Here is a 13,387-nt window from a genome sequence, read left to right as displayed (position 1 = left end):
CACACACGATGAAGGGGAAGCTGGGCGAGGAACAGGAACTGGTAATAAGTAAAGACCTACAGAAAATAAGTTTAAAGACAAAGAGGAATGTGAAAACAAACCAGGGCACTGGCACTTTTTGGTAAGGCTAAAACACAAATGCCTGTGAGATGGGGTGGTAGGGTGCAGACATGGACTTAAACTGACCGGAGTCACTCGCAGGACCTCAGAAGCTGGGACCCCTCTTGGTTTGGGACTTGGAAGTGTAGCTACAGGAGAAAGGCCCATCGCGGTGCTGGCGCGTGCTTTCCCTCAGTGTTGACTGAGGACCTGCTGCATGCCAGAAAGGGCTGGGAACAGCCATGGAGAAAGTGACCAGGGTTTCCCTGAGTTCCACAAGTTTTACGGAAAAGGAAGCGGAGGATCGATGCATTTCGGGCTCCTGGTTCTGAGCTTGCAGATCACACAGGTTTGGCAGTTCCTGGAGGTGTCGCGGGACACGTGTGGCCACTGAGCTGCGCGCGCCTCCAGAGTCTCAGCAGGGCCCCGCCCGGCTGGACGCCAGTCCCAGGCCCAGCGCACACGTGGGTTCCCGCACGTCCGCTGGGCTCCCACCCTGACGTCAGCCCGGAGCTTCCATTTAAGGCCCCGCCCGCGCGCAGCTCAGAGTGCTGGAGCCTCTGTCGCCAAGCCCAGACCACGCTGCTGTCCATCGTGCACTAGCGGTACGGTCGAGCTCTACGCTGCTCCCACGGGGGTCCCTACGCGGGGTGGAGGTGCAGGGTCTACAGGCTTGGGCGGTGGTCGGCACGCGTGGGCTACTGCGTTCTGGGGAACGGAGCAGATGACCCCCCCCCCAGCCTGGGGAGAGCCAAGTGGCTGAGGAAGGTCTAGGGGGTGGCTGGCCTAAAGGGTGGGAGCGACCGAACGGGTGCTAAAGAGCCATGCGAAACTTGAGGTCCGGTTACTCGAGCCCATGAGGGACGAAAAAGCTTCAGCACGTCCGGGGAGGGTACTTGGGAGAAGCCTTGCGGTTTGCATTTTCCCTTTCGTGGGCTTGGTGGACTGGTTGCTTCCTGCAGATTATAGTGCGCTTTTGGCTCAAGTGCAATTTGTTAAGGGGCTCCTGGTGTGTCTAGGGATCGCGCTAAGCGCGTTGTGTGCGGAGATTAAGCGGGAAGGGTCGCAGCCCTTTGCACCCCAGACGGAAGGAGGAAACCTGTAGCTGAGGGAGGTGCGACAACCCATAGCGTCGCAGGTGGAAGTAGACGCACCCTGCCCGAATGAAGCCCGGAACTGAGGTTTGGCTGAGGCCGATTCTCTGCAGGAAGAGCCCTCCTCCTTGCCCCCACCCTGCAAAAACCTTCCAAAGCGGTCTAGAAATAGCAGCGGTTGTAAGGAGACCGGATTCCGGCTTGGTGTCCCTGGGCTGCCTGCCCGGAGATCTTAACGGGTCCATTTGCTTTTTTGGAACGATTTCAAAAATAATCGTAGTGCTTGCTGGGGGAAATGTGTACCTCGTGGTTCTGGGGGCTCCGGGCCTTAGACCCTTCGTGACAGTATTCCCATTTCGGAACTGAAGAAATTTCCCCGTAACAGCTTCATCCTGGCAAACGAGGCCCCGCCCTGGCGGGTGGGTGGTTTAAAGGCCCTGGTTCCCGGTATTGGCATTTGAAATCTGACCCTGGCGCCAAGCCAGGTGGCTACCAGGCCCTCCTCACGGTGCTTGCATGTGCTTTGGGCTCTAGTAAGGTCCGAAGTCTGACCCCGAACTGCCTGCTTGGAAGTCCCATCCATGGACAGCAGCCAGTAGACCTATCTTTCTGCCCTGCTCTGAAATTGCGCACGCGCACCAGCATGCCAGGCCTGTCGGTCTCAGGCATCCGGACTGCTCATAAAACTTGTGGCTTCCGGGGGGAGGGGGGACCGGCGGCCGCAAGCCTGCGCGTGCGCAGGCCTCAGCACGTTGCTTTACCTTACTTAGGGTCAGACCTTGTGGCCGTTATTGGCGCCCTCTGCTCTTGTTTTTTGGTACTGCTTGGGGCAACTTGGCACCGACTTACTGTAGGATTCTGGGTGATAAGAAAAGAGTGGGAGGGCAATTCTGATCGTGTCGGAAGAGAGGCATCGCCTTTTGTGGTCAGTCAAAATGAGTAAGTCTTCAGGAGGATGCACTTACACGGAGACCTCAGTAGTATTTTTCCATTTCAAGGTGAGGACCTTCTTGACCTTTAAGAGCCAGACCAGACCTGGCATTATAGCCACTCTTGTTTTCCACTTCTGCCCCTTTTAGTCACGTTTTGTTACTTAATTGAAAGTAGGCCAAAGGATGTAAAGTAAGCCCGGGACTTGGTGATTATACCTGGAGAGGTCTCAGTGACACGAAATATTCTCACCTTAGGTCCCAAGAGGTTCAAAGTCCACCAAGATGGCAACCCTCAAGGACCAGCTGATTGTGAATCTACTTAAGGAAGAACAAGCCCCCCAGAACAAGATTACGGTTGTTGGGGTTGGTGCTGTTGGCATGGCTTGTGCCATCAGTATCCTAATGAAGGTAAGTGGGGCTCCTTGATATCACAAGCCCATGCACGGGGGGTGGGGGTGGTGACGCATATACATTGTCACATGGTATGTAAAAACTGTTAAGGTTCAGGCATTCATTCAAGAGAGTCGTCTATGAAACATTTTGCAACATAGTGGTGCACAAAAAGGATTATCCAAAGTAACAGTATCAAAGGTTATAAGGCTGAAGCCTATTTGAAATGCTGCAGTGTGTTAGCAAGAAGAGTCCTTTAATTATACCTTTCAATGCAAGGAGTTGAATGAACCTAGGGTCTCCCACATGCTAGGTAACCATTGAGCTAGTTACCCAGCTCTAAAGTTAAATATTTTTATTGAAATTTATATGTACATATGCTAAAAATTAAAATCCTAATGAATGGGGTATCTTGAACTTATATCCAAACCTGATTGTTCCCTGATTTATACCAGTTTTCCTTTGGGGGGAAAAATGTGTATCAGCGCCCACGTGTTAACATGTATGGAGGTCGGAGGGTAAGGCTTCCCTCCCACCTTATGGGTTCTGGGGGTCAAAGGCAACTCATCAGGCTTGTGTAGGAACTGCTTTCACCCTGTGAGCCATCTCAATTAAAGCTAAAGTTTAGTCAGACGACTTGTAGTTGGATTAGAAAACACTTTTTGAGACGGGGTAAATGTTCTTGGTTCTCATGTAGCTCAGCCTAGCCTCAAACTTGAAGCAATCTTCCTGGGTGTGGGATTATAGGTGTGTAACATCACACCTGGCTTTGAAGACTATTATAGCATTAACTAAAACCTGGTTTACATAAAAAAGTTGACAACTTAAAATGGATATTTATATTTGGGGGGGGCATTGAGACAGGTTTCTCTTTGTAGCCCTAGCTGTCGTGAAACTCATTCTGTCGACCATGTTTGTCTCTCAAATATTGAAAATATTTAAGGGCAGAGTTTCCTCCTGTGGAACAATCATAGATTGAGCCACACTCATGTCTTTAAAGGCATGCATTGATGTGCATGGCTTTGCCTGTGGCTTCATTAATTCTGAGTCACCCCTCCTCTACTGATGCTAGGCAACAGTCTCTCACTGAGCTTTGTGCCTGGTCCTAGTCTCAAGCCTTGGTACTGGCCAACAGTGACTAACAGCCCTGCAGAGAAGCTCCTCCAGTCAGGAGCAGGAGAGAGACTATGCTCTGCATGGGGCCATCTGGGAAGCAGTGGGTTTGAATGGCCTGCCTCTGCTTTGAATGCATCCTGACAGAGACTGAAATAGCAGGACTCTCCTATGCCTGGAATTCAGAAGATTGCATGTCCTGAAAACCCTCAAAATAAGTTTCCCATTTAACTCAAACTTTCATTTTCTAGGACTTGGCCGATGAGCTTGCCCTTGTTGACGTCATGGAAGACAAGCTGAAAGGAGAGATGATGGATCTCCAGCACGGCAGCCTTTTCCTCAGAACACCAAAAATTGTCTCTGGCAAAGGTTGGTTGGGGCCAACTTCCCTTAGTCCACATTAGACTTTAAGTCTTCCTCAGGTCTAAAATCGCATCTCTTCAATCCAGTCTTTCATTCAAAACAGGAGGGCCTTACGGGTTCTTTTGCACTGGTTCTCAATACCTATTAAGGCTTCAATTGCTAGTAAAGGATTTTAAGTGGAAACCTAATTTGTACATATATGGAAAAGTTCTGAATCTACACTGTTTCAAGTGTGTGTTGCTAGGATGGAGCCCAGGGCCTTGTACAGGCCAGGCAAGAGCTCTGGCTGCCGAGCGCCATCCCCAGTTTTGCTGCACGTGTTTAAATGTTGTGCCCGCCCTGCTCGTATCGTGTACTAACACAGACTTGAGAACTTCACCTTAGAGGTCTGTTCTTGACTTGGCCTTTTGACGTTTAGCTGGCACCAGCCAGGAACCCACGGTTGAAAGTCTTTTGACATTTTACCTGATGGGCTTCTCTCTGGGTCAGCTGCTCTGTGCCACAGGGCCTACAGGAGAGAATGAGATCAGAGAGGAAAGGGGGAGAGAAGATTGCTGGGCTCTCAGTAAAAAGTGAGAGAAAACGCCAGGTGTGGTGGTGCATGTATTTAGGGCCAGGCCAGATGGAGGTACATGGTGCATGTCTCAAGTGGGGGAGGGGAGAAAGAGGATATACTATGGTGGGTAGAAACAGACATGACCAAATAAACTGGATTCCTTCCTGTTATGATAAAATCTGACTATGAGAAAGGCGTCAATATTACTCCTCCAGTTTAAGAGACCAGTTATGAAACAGTGCGTCCCAAGGGAAGGTCTGAACATCAATCAGACCGTCTCCATCTGCCATGTACAAAGGTTTACAGAACCAGTTGTAGCTGGGTAGGTAAGAGTTCCCTGAAGGGACCTTCATCCCTGATCTTTTCTCTAGACTATAGTGTGACTGCAAACTCCCAGCTGGTCATTATCACAGCGGGGGCCCGTCAACAAGAGGGAGAGAGCCGACTCAACCTGGTCCAGCGAAATGTGAACATCTTCAAGTTCATCATTCCCAATGTTGTGAAGTACAGTCCAAACTGCAAGCTGCTTATTGTTTCAAACCCAGGTGAGGCTTATAAAATGCATAAGCAGACACCCTGTACTTATCCTGATGATGTGTTACACTGTGTGTACACGTGTTCATTAATTTTCTGTTGATTTGTGTTTTTATAAAATAGTTCATTTAAAAACATTAAATGCCTCTGAATATAATTGTAAAGTTTAGAGTTTCTTATTCATGATCTTAGAGAAGTAAATCTATAAGTAATTCTATTTTAATTGGTGTACTGTTTTTTTAATAATACATTGAATTTTTGTTACCTGCTATTTAATTTTTTTTTTTCAGTTGATATCTTGACCTATGTGGCCTGGAAGATAAGTGGCTTCCCCAAAAACCGAGTTATTGGGAGTGGTTGCAATCTGGATTCAGCTCGGTTTCGTTACCTGATGGGAGAAAGACTGGGCATTCACCCGCTAAGCTGTCATGGATGGGTCCTAGGGGAGCATGGAGACTCCAGTGGTAAATCATTAATATCAGCTTATTTTCTCTTTTTTAAAACAGAAAGATAGTATAAGATGTCTCTAAGCATTTCTTTACTGAATAAGAGTCTTTAACTTGGGCTGGAGAGATGGCTCAGGTTTTAAGGCTGCTCTTTCAGAGGACCTGAGTTCAATTCCCAGCAACGTGGCAGCTCCCAACTCTCTATAATGAGATCTGATGCCCTCTTCTGGCGTGTAGGCAAACGTGCAGACAGAAAGCATAAGACTGTAGACATAATAAATAATAAATCCTTTTTTTTTTTAAAGTCTTTAACTCAAGTATCCATGAATTAGGGTTGGGTGTGGTTTGAGTATATGCTAATGAAAGATTTTAACCATGTGGTATCACATTTATGACAGGTAAAATCATGAAATTGTATTTTTATTTCCATAGAAGTAAATAAGGTTGGGTGTGGGATAATACTATTTTGAGACTGGAGCCCAAGCTGCCTTGGGACTCATAAAAGTCCAGCCTTTGTCTTTTTGCTGTGGGAATTTCTGCCTTGAGCCACCATGCCCTGCCTATTCATCCATTCATTTGTTCATTCATCTTGGTGCTAACGATTGAACCCAGGATCCTCACATGTGCTAAGCATACAGTCTACTAAGTTATTCACTCAGCCCCTGGACATGTTAACCACGCTTCTTAGGACAGCTTCAGTCATTTACTTCATTCAGCAGTTGACTTGACTTGAATTGCCTGCCCCTGACAAGATCAGCCACATCAGGTGTAGAGAAACATTGTTAGGTTGCACTTGAGATGGTTATGTTTATTCGGTTCTCAGAGATGCTTGTTCCAGAGAAATCCCCTGGAAGTGTGAATGATGTCTTAATGATAGTAAGTACATACTCTACATGGTTCAGTAGTACAGGAAAGTAAGTAGTTTAGGATGTACAGTTCTTGGTTTTATGTACTCTGAAGTCCAGGCTTTGGTAATCTTGACTCTGCAGATGAGGGTGGAAAGGTGGGGCACAGTTAACTGTTCTGTGCTGTTGTGTGGAAACAGTGGTGTAACTGTTTTCTTCCAGTGCCTGTGTGGAGTGGTGTGAATGTTGCTGGTGTCTCGCTGAAGAATCTGAACCCAGAACTGGGCAGCGATGCAGACAAGGAGCAGTGGAAGGAGGTTCACAAACAGGTGGTTGACAGGTGAGGCATCGGGATTGGTGCATGGGAGGCTAAAAGTGCATTTTTATCTATGAGGTTAAGATTTTAGCAGCATTTTCATTTGAGTGAGTAAAGAAAAATTTACAATTTTTCTTAAGCTTTGTTAATCATAATATTACAAACAAAACGCTAACATAAAAGCAGCACCAAATACAGGCAAGAGGTGCTGACACTGGTTTCTTGGAGTCTCTCATTTGTAATATGCTAACACATTGGTGGGAATGTAAGGTGTTCCATCTCATTGGAAAATGGTTTGGCAGTTCTTTTATAGCTGGAAACAGATCTGCCACACACAAAAAGATCTTTTCTTATTTTTTTGGTTTTTTGAGACAAGGTTTCTCTGTAGCTTTGGTGCCTATCCTGGATCTTGCTCTATAGACCAGGCTGGCCTTGAACACACAGATCCACCTGGCTCTGCCTCCCAAGTGCTGGGATTAAAGACGTGTGCCAGCAAGGACCACCCGGAAGGATCTTTTAAAATGTTTTTATAACATGTATTCATTTTTATCTGTATGCGTTTTGCCTGCATGTATCCAAGTAGTCCAGAAGAGGGCACAGAATTCCTTGGAACTGGAGTTACAGACAACTTGTTAGTGTTGTGGATCAGACCTATGTCCTCTAAAGTGCTGCCAGTCTTCTTAACCACTAAGCTACCCCTGCAGCCCCCAGAAATGAGACATTTGTAACAAGTTTTTATTTTACGTATACTAATAGAAGCATGGATAATCTTTATTTGGATAATACAGGTATAAGTATGGTCTACATTCTTTTAGTTTGTCTTTTTCTAGATGGGGTTTCACTGTGTGGCCCTGGCTGTCCTGGAACCTGCTTTGTAGACCAGCCTGGCTTCAAACTCAGATCTGCCTGTCTGTACCTGGCCTGTGCCACCATGGCCCAGCTCATTTTGTTTCTGTTTTTTGAGATAGTTTCTGTGTAGCCCTGGCTGTCCTGAAACCATGTACACGATGCTGGCCTCAGACTCAGATGTCTTTGCGTGCCTCTGCCTCCCAAGCGCCTGAATTAAAGGCATGTGCCACCACCACTCAACTTTGATTCTTAAACAAATTCTAGATTCTTAAGAAAATAGTACAAGTGCTGTAAGTGACCTTTGCTTGTCAGCCTGTTTCACTTGAGATGACCTTGATTCAACTGTGCTGTGTGTAAGCTTCATAGATTTTGTATTAGTGACTTTCTGTTGCTGGGATAGAGCACACAACCAAACCAAAGTCCAGGAGAAAGTCTGTTTTGGGCTTAGGGTTCCCAAGGGTTAGTCCATGGTGGTGGAGCAGAGGTATGGATAGAAGGTGGCAGGCTGCTTCAGCAGTAGCTGAGAGCTCATCTCAACCTCAGATAGGAAGCAGAGAGCTAAAAGGTGCTTGTTTTTGAAATCCCAAAGCCCACCCCCAATGACGTGTCCTCCAGATAGAGCCTAGCGCCTATTCTTCACCAAACAGCTGTCAATTGGGTACCTTACGTTTGAATGCCCTATGCTTAATGGAGGACATCTCATTCATGTCACCACAGATTTTCTTTGAGGTGTTGGGAACAGAACCTAGAGGCTCATTCATAGTAGGAACACATTCTGCCACAGAATACATGTCCAGTCTGGCCCACGTTCACCTCTGTTTTTCTGCCACATCAATCCTAGTCTTCACCATCTCACCAGCCCCTCCCATTTCATTTCAGAGATCAGTGTACAAGATTCTCAGTCCCTTGGGGATCAGTCTTTTTACCTTACTTTTGCCCTTACTGGCAAAGGGCTTGCTTAACTATATAACATGTCTTGGTGGTATTTATTGTAAAAGTGTCGAATAAAACCTTTATTTTCCTTGTTTTTCCACGTCCTTCATCACCCTTTGCCATCCTTCCTGTTCCACAGCGCCTATGAGGTGATTAAACTCAAAGGATATACATCCTGGGCCATTGGTCTCTCCGTGGCCGACCTGGCTGAGAGCATGATGAAGAATCTTAGGCGGGTGCATCCCATTTCTACCATGATTAAGGTAATGGATCTGCAGAGAGTTACTTCTTAGAGATTTATTTCTTGGCTTTGCAAAGTCTTTTTTTTTTTTTTTTTTTTTTTTTGGTTTTTCGAGGCAGGGTTTCTCTGTAGCTTTGCGCCTTTCCTGGGACTCACTTGGTAGCCCAGACTGGCCTCGAACTCACAGAGATCCGCCTGCCTCTGCCTCCCGAGTGCTGGGATTAAAGGCGTGCGCCACCACTGCCCGGCACTTTGCAAAGTCTTGAGCAGAATCATGGAAGCCCCCAGTTACTGGTTGAGCTGATATAAATTTCTCCATTCATGCTTTTCTTTTGGAAAGAAATAGTTGTCCTGTGGAGTTAATGTCCCATTAGCACTGTAGATATCTGACTAAGATTTATGCTGAGCCATGTAGGAGACCTTGCTCAGTTACCAGTCTTACAGGTATTGAGAAGTGTAGTGTATTATGTACATTGGTGAGAGTTTGGGGTTTTTGTTTTGGGTTTGCTTTGCTTTTTTGAGGCAACGGTCAGCTGGCTGATGTTGAACTTGTTATGTAGCTGAGGATAACCTTGAACACTCTCCTTCCTCTAGCTCCCACGTGCTGGCATAACAGGCATGTGCCAAGCCTAGCTGTTGCTGTCTTAGTGACTTTCTATTACACTGTCCACTACTATTTCATACCTGGGCATCTCTGGACTAGAACAGACCAGCACACTTGCTGTTTGGAAAAGGCTTCATAACTGTATGAGATCTAAACCCTGGGAAACCTGAGGGTGTGTAATTGAAATGTGATCATTTTGTGTCCAGGGTCTCTATGGAATCAAGGATGATGTCTTCCTCAGTGTCCCTTGTGTCCTGGGACAAAACGGAATCTCAGATGTTGTGAAGGTGACTCTGACTTCTGAAGAGGAGGCCCGCTTGAAGAAGAGTGCAGATACGCTCTGGGGCATCCAGAAAGAGCTGCAGTTCTAAAGTCCTCAGATGTCCTAGAGCTTCACTGTCCAGGCTGCAGCAGGGTTTCTATGGAGACCACACACCGTCTCCTCATCTGAGCTGTGTTTGGTGTTGTGTTAAGGTGGCAGTTCCCACAGCTCTACCCTGATGCTAAGTGTACTTGTGTAGTGGAAACCTGGTTGGTGTGGCAGTCCCACTGTCTCTGAGACACACTGCCAATTGTGTGCAGGCTTTGGTTATCTCGGGAGCCTGCTGTCTGCTGTGCACCCTCACCAAATGCCCAGGCCAGTGAGTTCCCAGTTAGTCATAACGTGGCTCCAGTGGGTAAATCCATCGTGCATATTTGTGCATAATTGTTCTAAAGGATATTTTGTGTATTATGTGTCTGTGGTGTACATTGAAATACTACGTAAAAAGTAAGATGTGCATATGGATGATGCAACCAACTACCCAAGTGTCATGCCAATGAAAACACCAAATAAACCTTGAACAGTGATTGCTCCGCTCATTTTTTTTTTTTTTTTTTTGTTTTTTTCGAGACAGGATTTCTTTGTGTAGCTTTGCACCTTTCCTGGAACTCACTCTGTAGCCTAGGCTGGCCTCAAACTCAGAGAGATCCGCCTGGCTCTGCCTCCCAAGTGCTGGGTTTAAAGGTGTTCACCACCACAATCCCGCTCCAGCTCATTTCTTAAGATACAGTTGGGCAGCCAGTCAAGGTGGCACTTACTTGCCTTTGATCCCAGCAGAGGCAGGTGGATCTGCATTTCAGCCAGCCTGGTTTGCATAGTTCCAGGACAGCTGGAGCTACATAGTGAGACCATGTCTAGAAAACAAACAGGATACAGTTGGGCTGGGGAGACACTCAGTTGGTAAAGCATTGGGTCCCCAGGTCTTAAAACACCCCTTCAATCTCAGCACTGGGGAGGTAGAGTTAGCCTACTCAGAAATGTGAATTACTAACTCTGGGCTCAGTGAGTGTCTTAAGGTGTTTATTGCTGTGAAGAGACCATGACCACAACAACTCTTCTAAAGGAAAGCATGTAATTGGGGCTGGCTTAACAGTTCAAAGGTTTAGTCCATTATCTTCATAGCAGGGAGCATGGCAGCATGCAGGATCAGCAGCAGTAAGTAGGAAGAGAGCCACTGGGCCCTGCTTTGGCATTTGAAACCCCATAGCCCACCCCCCACCTGGGACAAGCTACTTCCTAGAAGTCCACTCCTAATGCCACTCGCTGAGCATTCAAATAGGAGTTTACAGAGGCCATGCTTATTCAAACCACAGAGGCAGGCAGATTCCCGGTACTAGGATTAAAGGTGTGTACCACCATCACTGCCCACTAATTACTTTTCTTAGTAATTGATGTGGGAGGGTCCAGTTCACTGTGGGTGGTGACATCGCTGGGCAGGTGGTCCTGGATTATATAAGGAACCAGGCTGAGCAAGTCATAGAGAAGAGGCCAGTGAGCAGGTTTCCCAAAGCCTTTGCTACAGTTCTCGCCTCCAGGTTTCTGCTTTGAGTTCCTGTGGTCATTGACTGGATGGTGGACTATGATGTGGAAGTGTGAGCCAAATAAAGCTGTCCCTCCCCAAGTTGGTCATGGTGTTCATCACAACAGTAGAAAGCTAAGACACCAGCCCTGGAAATTGTACTAGAGAAAGGTTTCTGCAATAACTTGCCATTTCTGCCTCCAAGGCTTTCCTGCTAGGGTTTGATCCTGAGAGATAGTTAAGGGGAAAGAAATTGGGGCTTGTTTTTTCTCCTCTGCTGTAAAAATAACAAGATCGGTCAAGGTAGTCTTGACAATTACCCTATTATAATTGGATTTGCTCCATTACAGACTTAAAAACTAACAGCTGTTAGGTTATAATTTATATACTATAAAGTTCAATTTTATTTATTATTTTGTTTAATATTGGATCTCCTGTAGCCCAGGTTGGCCTGGAATATTGTATGTAGCTGAGGATGACCTTGAAGTCCTTATTCCACTGCCTCCACCTCCCAAGTGTTGTGATTACAAGTGCACACCACCACACTCGGCTTGCTTCACTTTATTTTTAAAGTTCTCTTGAAGCTAAGTTGGGGCTTCATGTATTTTAGTATAGGATTAGGCACTGGGGTTAAGAGACATTTTCTCAGAAGGAAAGACAAGTTACCCACACCTAACAACACAGGTGTAGGCTTCACCGTGAAAAATACCCAGCATGGTGGTGCATTCCTTTAATACTAGTACAGAGAAGAAGTGATGACTTCTGTGACTTGAGGTTAGTTGGTCTGAAAGGGCCCAAAAGAGGTCACATGAGGCCACCCTGACTCCACACCTCTCCTCTCCCCAACCACATCCTGTTTGCCAGAACCGGTTTCTCCATTCTGAGAAACAATGCTTTGTAAGATGTTTAACAGATGCAAGGGTTCCTCCTTCTGTGCTTGGAAACCTGAGAGGCAGAGGCAGGCAGATCTCTGAGTTCAAGGCCAGCCTAGTCTACATTGTGAGTTCCAAGCTACATGGACAGACTCTGTCTCAAAATAAATTAATCCAATTTAAAAAATGAAAATAAAAAGAATAAAGGAAAAAGAAAGCCCTCAGCCTGTACCTGGTATGATGCAATTGTGGTTTTAGCTTTATAAACCCTACCCTGCCCAACTTGTGGGTTCAGAGTTCCTTGTGGCAGGACCCTGCTCTTTTTGGCTTTTTTTTTTTTTTTTTTTTTTTTTTTTTTGTCTTTCAAGACAGGGTTTCTCTGTGTAGCCCTGAAATTCACAGAGACCCACCTGCCTCTGCCTCCTGACTGCTGGGATTAAATATATGAGCCACCACCACCCAGCTAAGAATGGACTCTCAATTGCCTTTGTACTCAATAGTGGTCTGTAACTTTGTCATGTGGACTAGAACATGTCTACATATTGAGTTCCAGCTCTGAGAGTGGAGGCTGCTCTTCCAGAGGACCCAGGCTTAATTACCACCCTACATAGTGGTATGGCATCTCACCTCCATCTATAACTCCAGTTCCAAGGGATCCAACATTCTCTTTTGGCCTCCCCCACACAACAAACACAGATCCTCTGCAAAAGCAACAAGTGCTCCTAACCGCTGATCAAACTCTCCAGCCCCCAAAGGGATCTTGATCACCTGTCTCTTCCATAAAATGTCACATTGGTGCACTATATTGATAACATTATGCTGATTGGATCAGGTGACCAGAGGTAGCAACCACTTTGGACTTGTTGGTAAAATATATGTTTGGATGGGAAATAAATCCAACCAAAATTCATGGGCCTTCTACATCAGTGAATTTTCTAGGAGTCCAGTGGTGTGGGGCATGCAGAGATATTGCTCCTAAGGTGAAGGGTAAGTTATTGCATCTGGCCACTCCCACCACCAAGAAAGAAGCACGACATTTAGTTGTCCTCTCTGGATCCTGCAGACAGCACATTCCTCAACTGTGTATGTCACTCTGGCCTATAGATCAAATGACTAGGAAAGCTGCTAGCTTTGAGTGGGGCCTGGAACAGGAGAAGACTCTTCAACAGGTCCAGGCTGCTGTGCAGGCTGCTCTGCCACTTGGACCATGTGATCCAGCAGACCCTATGGTGCTTGGGGTGACAGTGGGAGATAGGAATGCTGTTGGAGCCTTTGGCCGGCCCCTAGAGGTGAATCACAGAAGAGACCTTTTTTAGCTGGAGTTTTCTCCAGTCCCTCCTGGGCCCACAGCTGCTCAGA

At 46.4% G+C, this 13,387-nt stretch overlaps 1 protein-coding gene across 2 annotated transcripts; it reads left to right on the top strand.

The window, feature by feature from the left end:
* The first annotated feature begins 551 nt into the window (after window positions 1-551).
* LOC128094207 (L-lactate dehydrogenase A chain) lies at window positions 552-10,164 on the top strand. 2 transcript variants are annotated; one of them, XM_052712399.1, is made up of 8 exons: window positions 552-704; window positions 2,381-2,533; window positions 3,880-3,997; window positions 4,919-5,092; window positions 5,372-5,545; window positions 6,595-6,712; window positions 8,610-8,733; window positions 9,522-10,164. In XM_052712399.1, the coding sequence occupies exons 2-8, from the start codon at window positions 2,408-2,410 to the stop codon at window positions 9,684-9,686; spliced, it is 999 nt and encodes a 332-aa protein (XP_052568359.1). In that variant the 5' UTR covers window positions 552-704; window positions 2,381-2,407; the 3' UTR covers window positions 9,687-10,164. The 2 variants fall into 2 exon arrangements, with proteins under 2 accessions (XP_052568359.1, XP_052568358.1); XM_052712398.1 differs by lacking the exon at window positions 552-704 and adding an exon at window positions 2,094-2,191.
* Window positions 10,165-13,387: the final 3,223 nt, after the last annotated feature.

This window comes from Peromyscus californicus, unplaced genomic scaffold, assembly GCF_007827085.1.
Source record: "Peromyscus californicus insignis strain IS unplaced genomic scaffold, ASM782708v3 Scaffold_4__1_contigs__length_199733344, whole genome shotgun sequence".
Classification (NCBI taxonomy): domain Eukaryota; kingdom Metazoa; phylum Chordata; class Mammalia; order Rodentia; family Cricetidae; genus Peromyscus; species Peromyscus californicus.
This window is presented reverse-complemented; position numbering and strand designations above follow the sequence as displayed.

Excerpts from the sequence above, each read along its gene's own strand:
- LOC128094207 (XM_052712398.1), top strand. The coding sequence starts at position 2,129 with ATGAGTAAGTCTTCAGGAGGATGCACTTACACGGAGACCTCAGTAGTA. Across the intron at positions 6,713-8,609 it reads CACAAACAGGTGGTTGACAG|CGCCTATGAGGTGATTAAAC; the intron begins GTGAGGCATCGG and ends CCTGTTCCACAG. Across the intron at positions 8,734-9,521 it reads CCATTTCTACCATGATTAAG|GGTCTCTATGGAATCAAGGA; the intron begins GTAATGGATCTG and ends TTTTGTGTCCAG.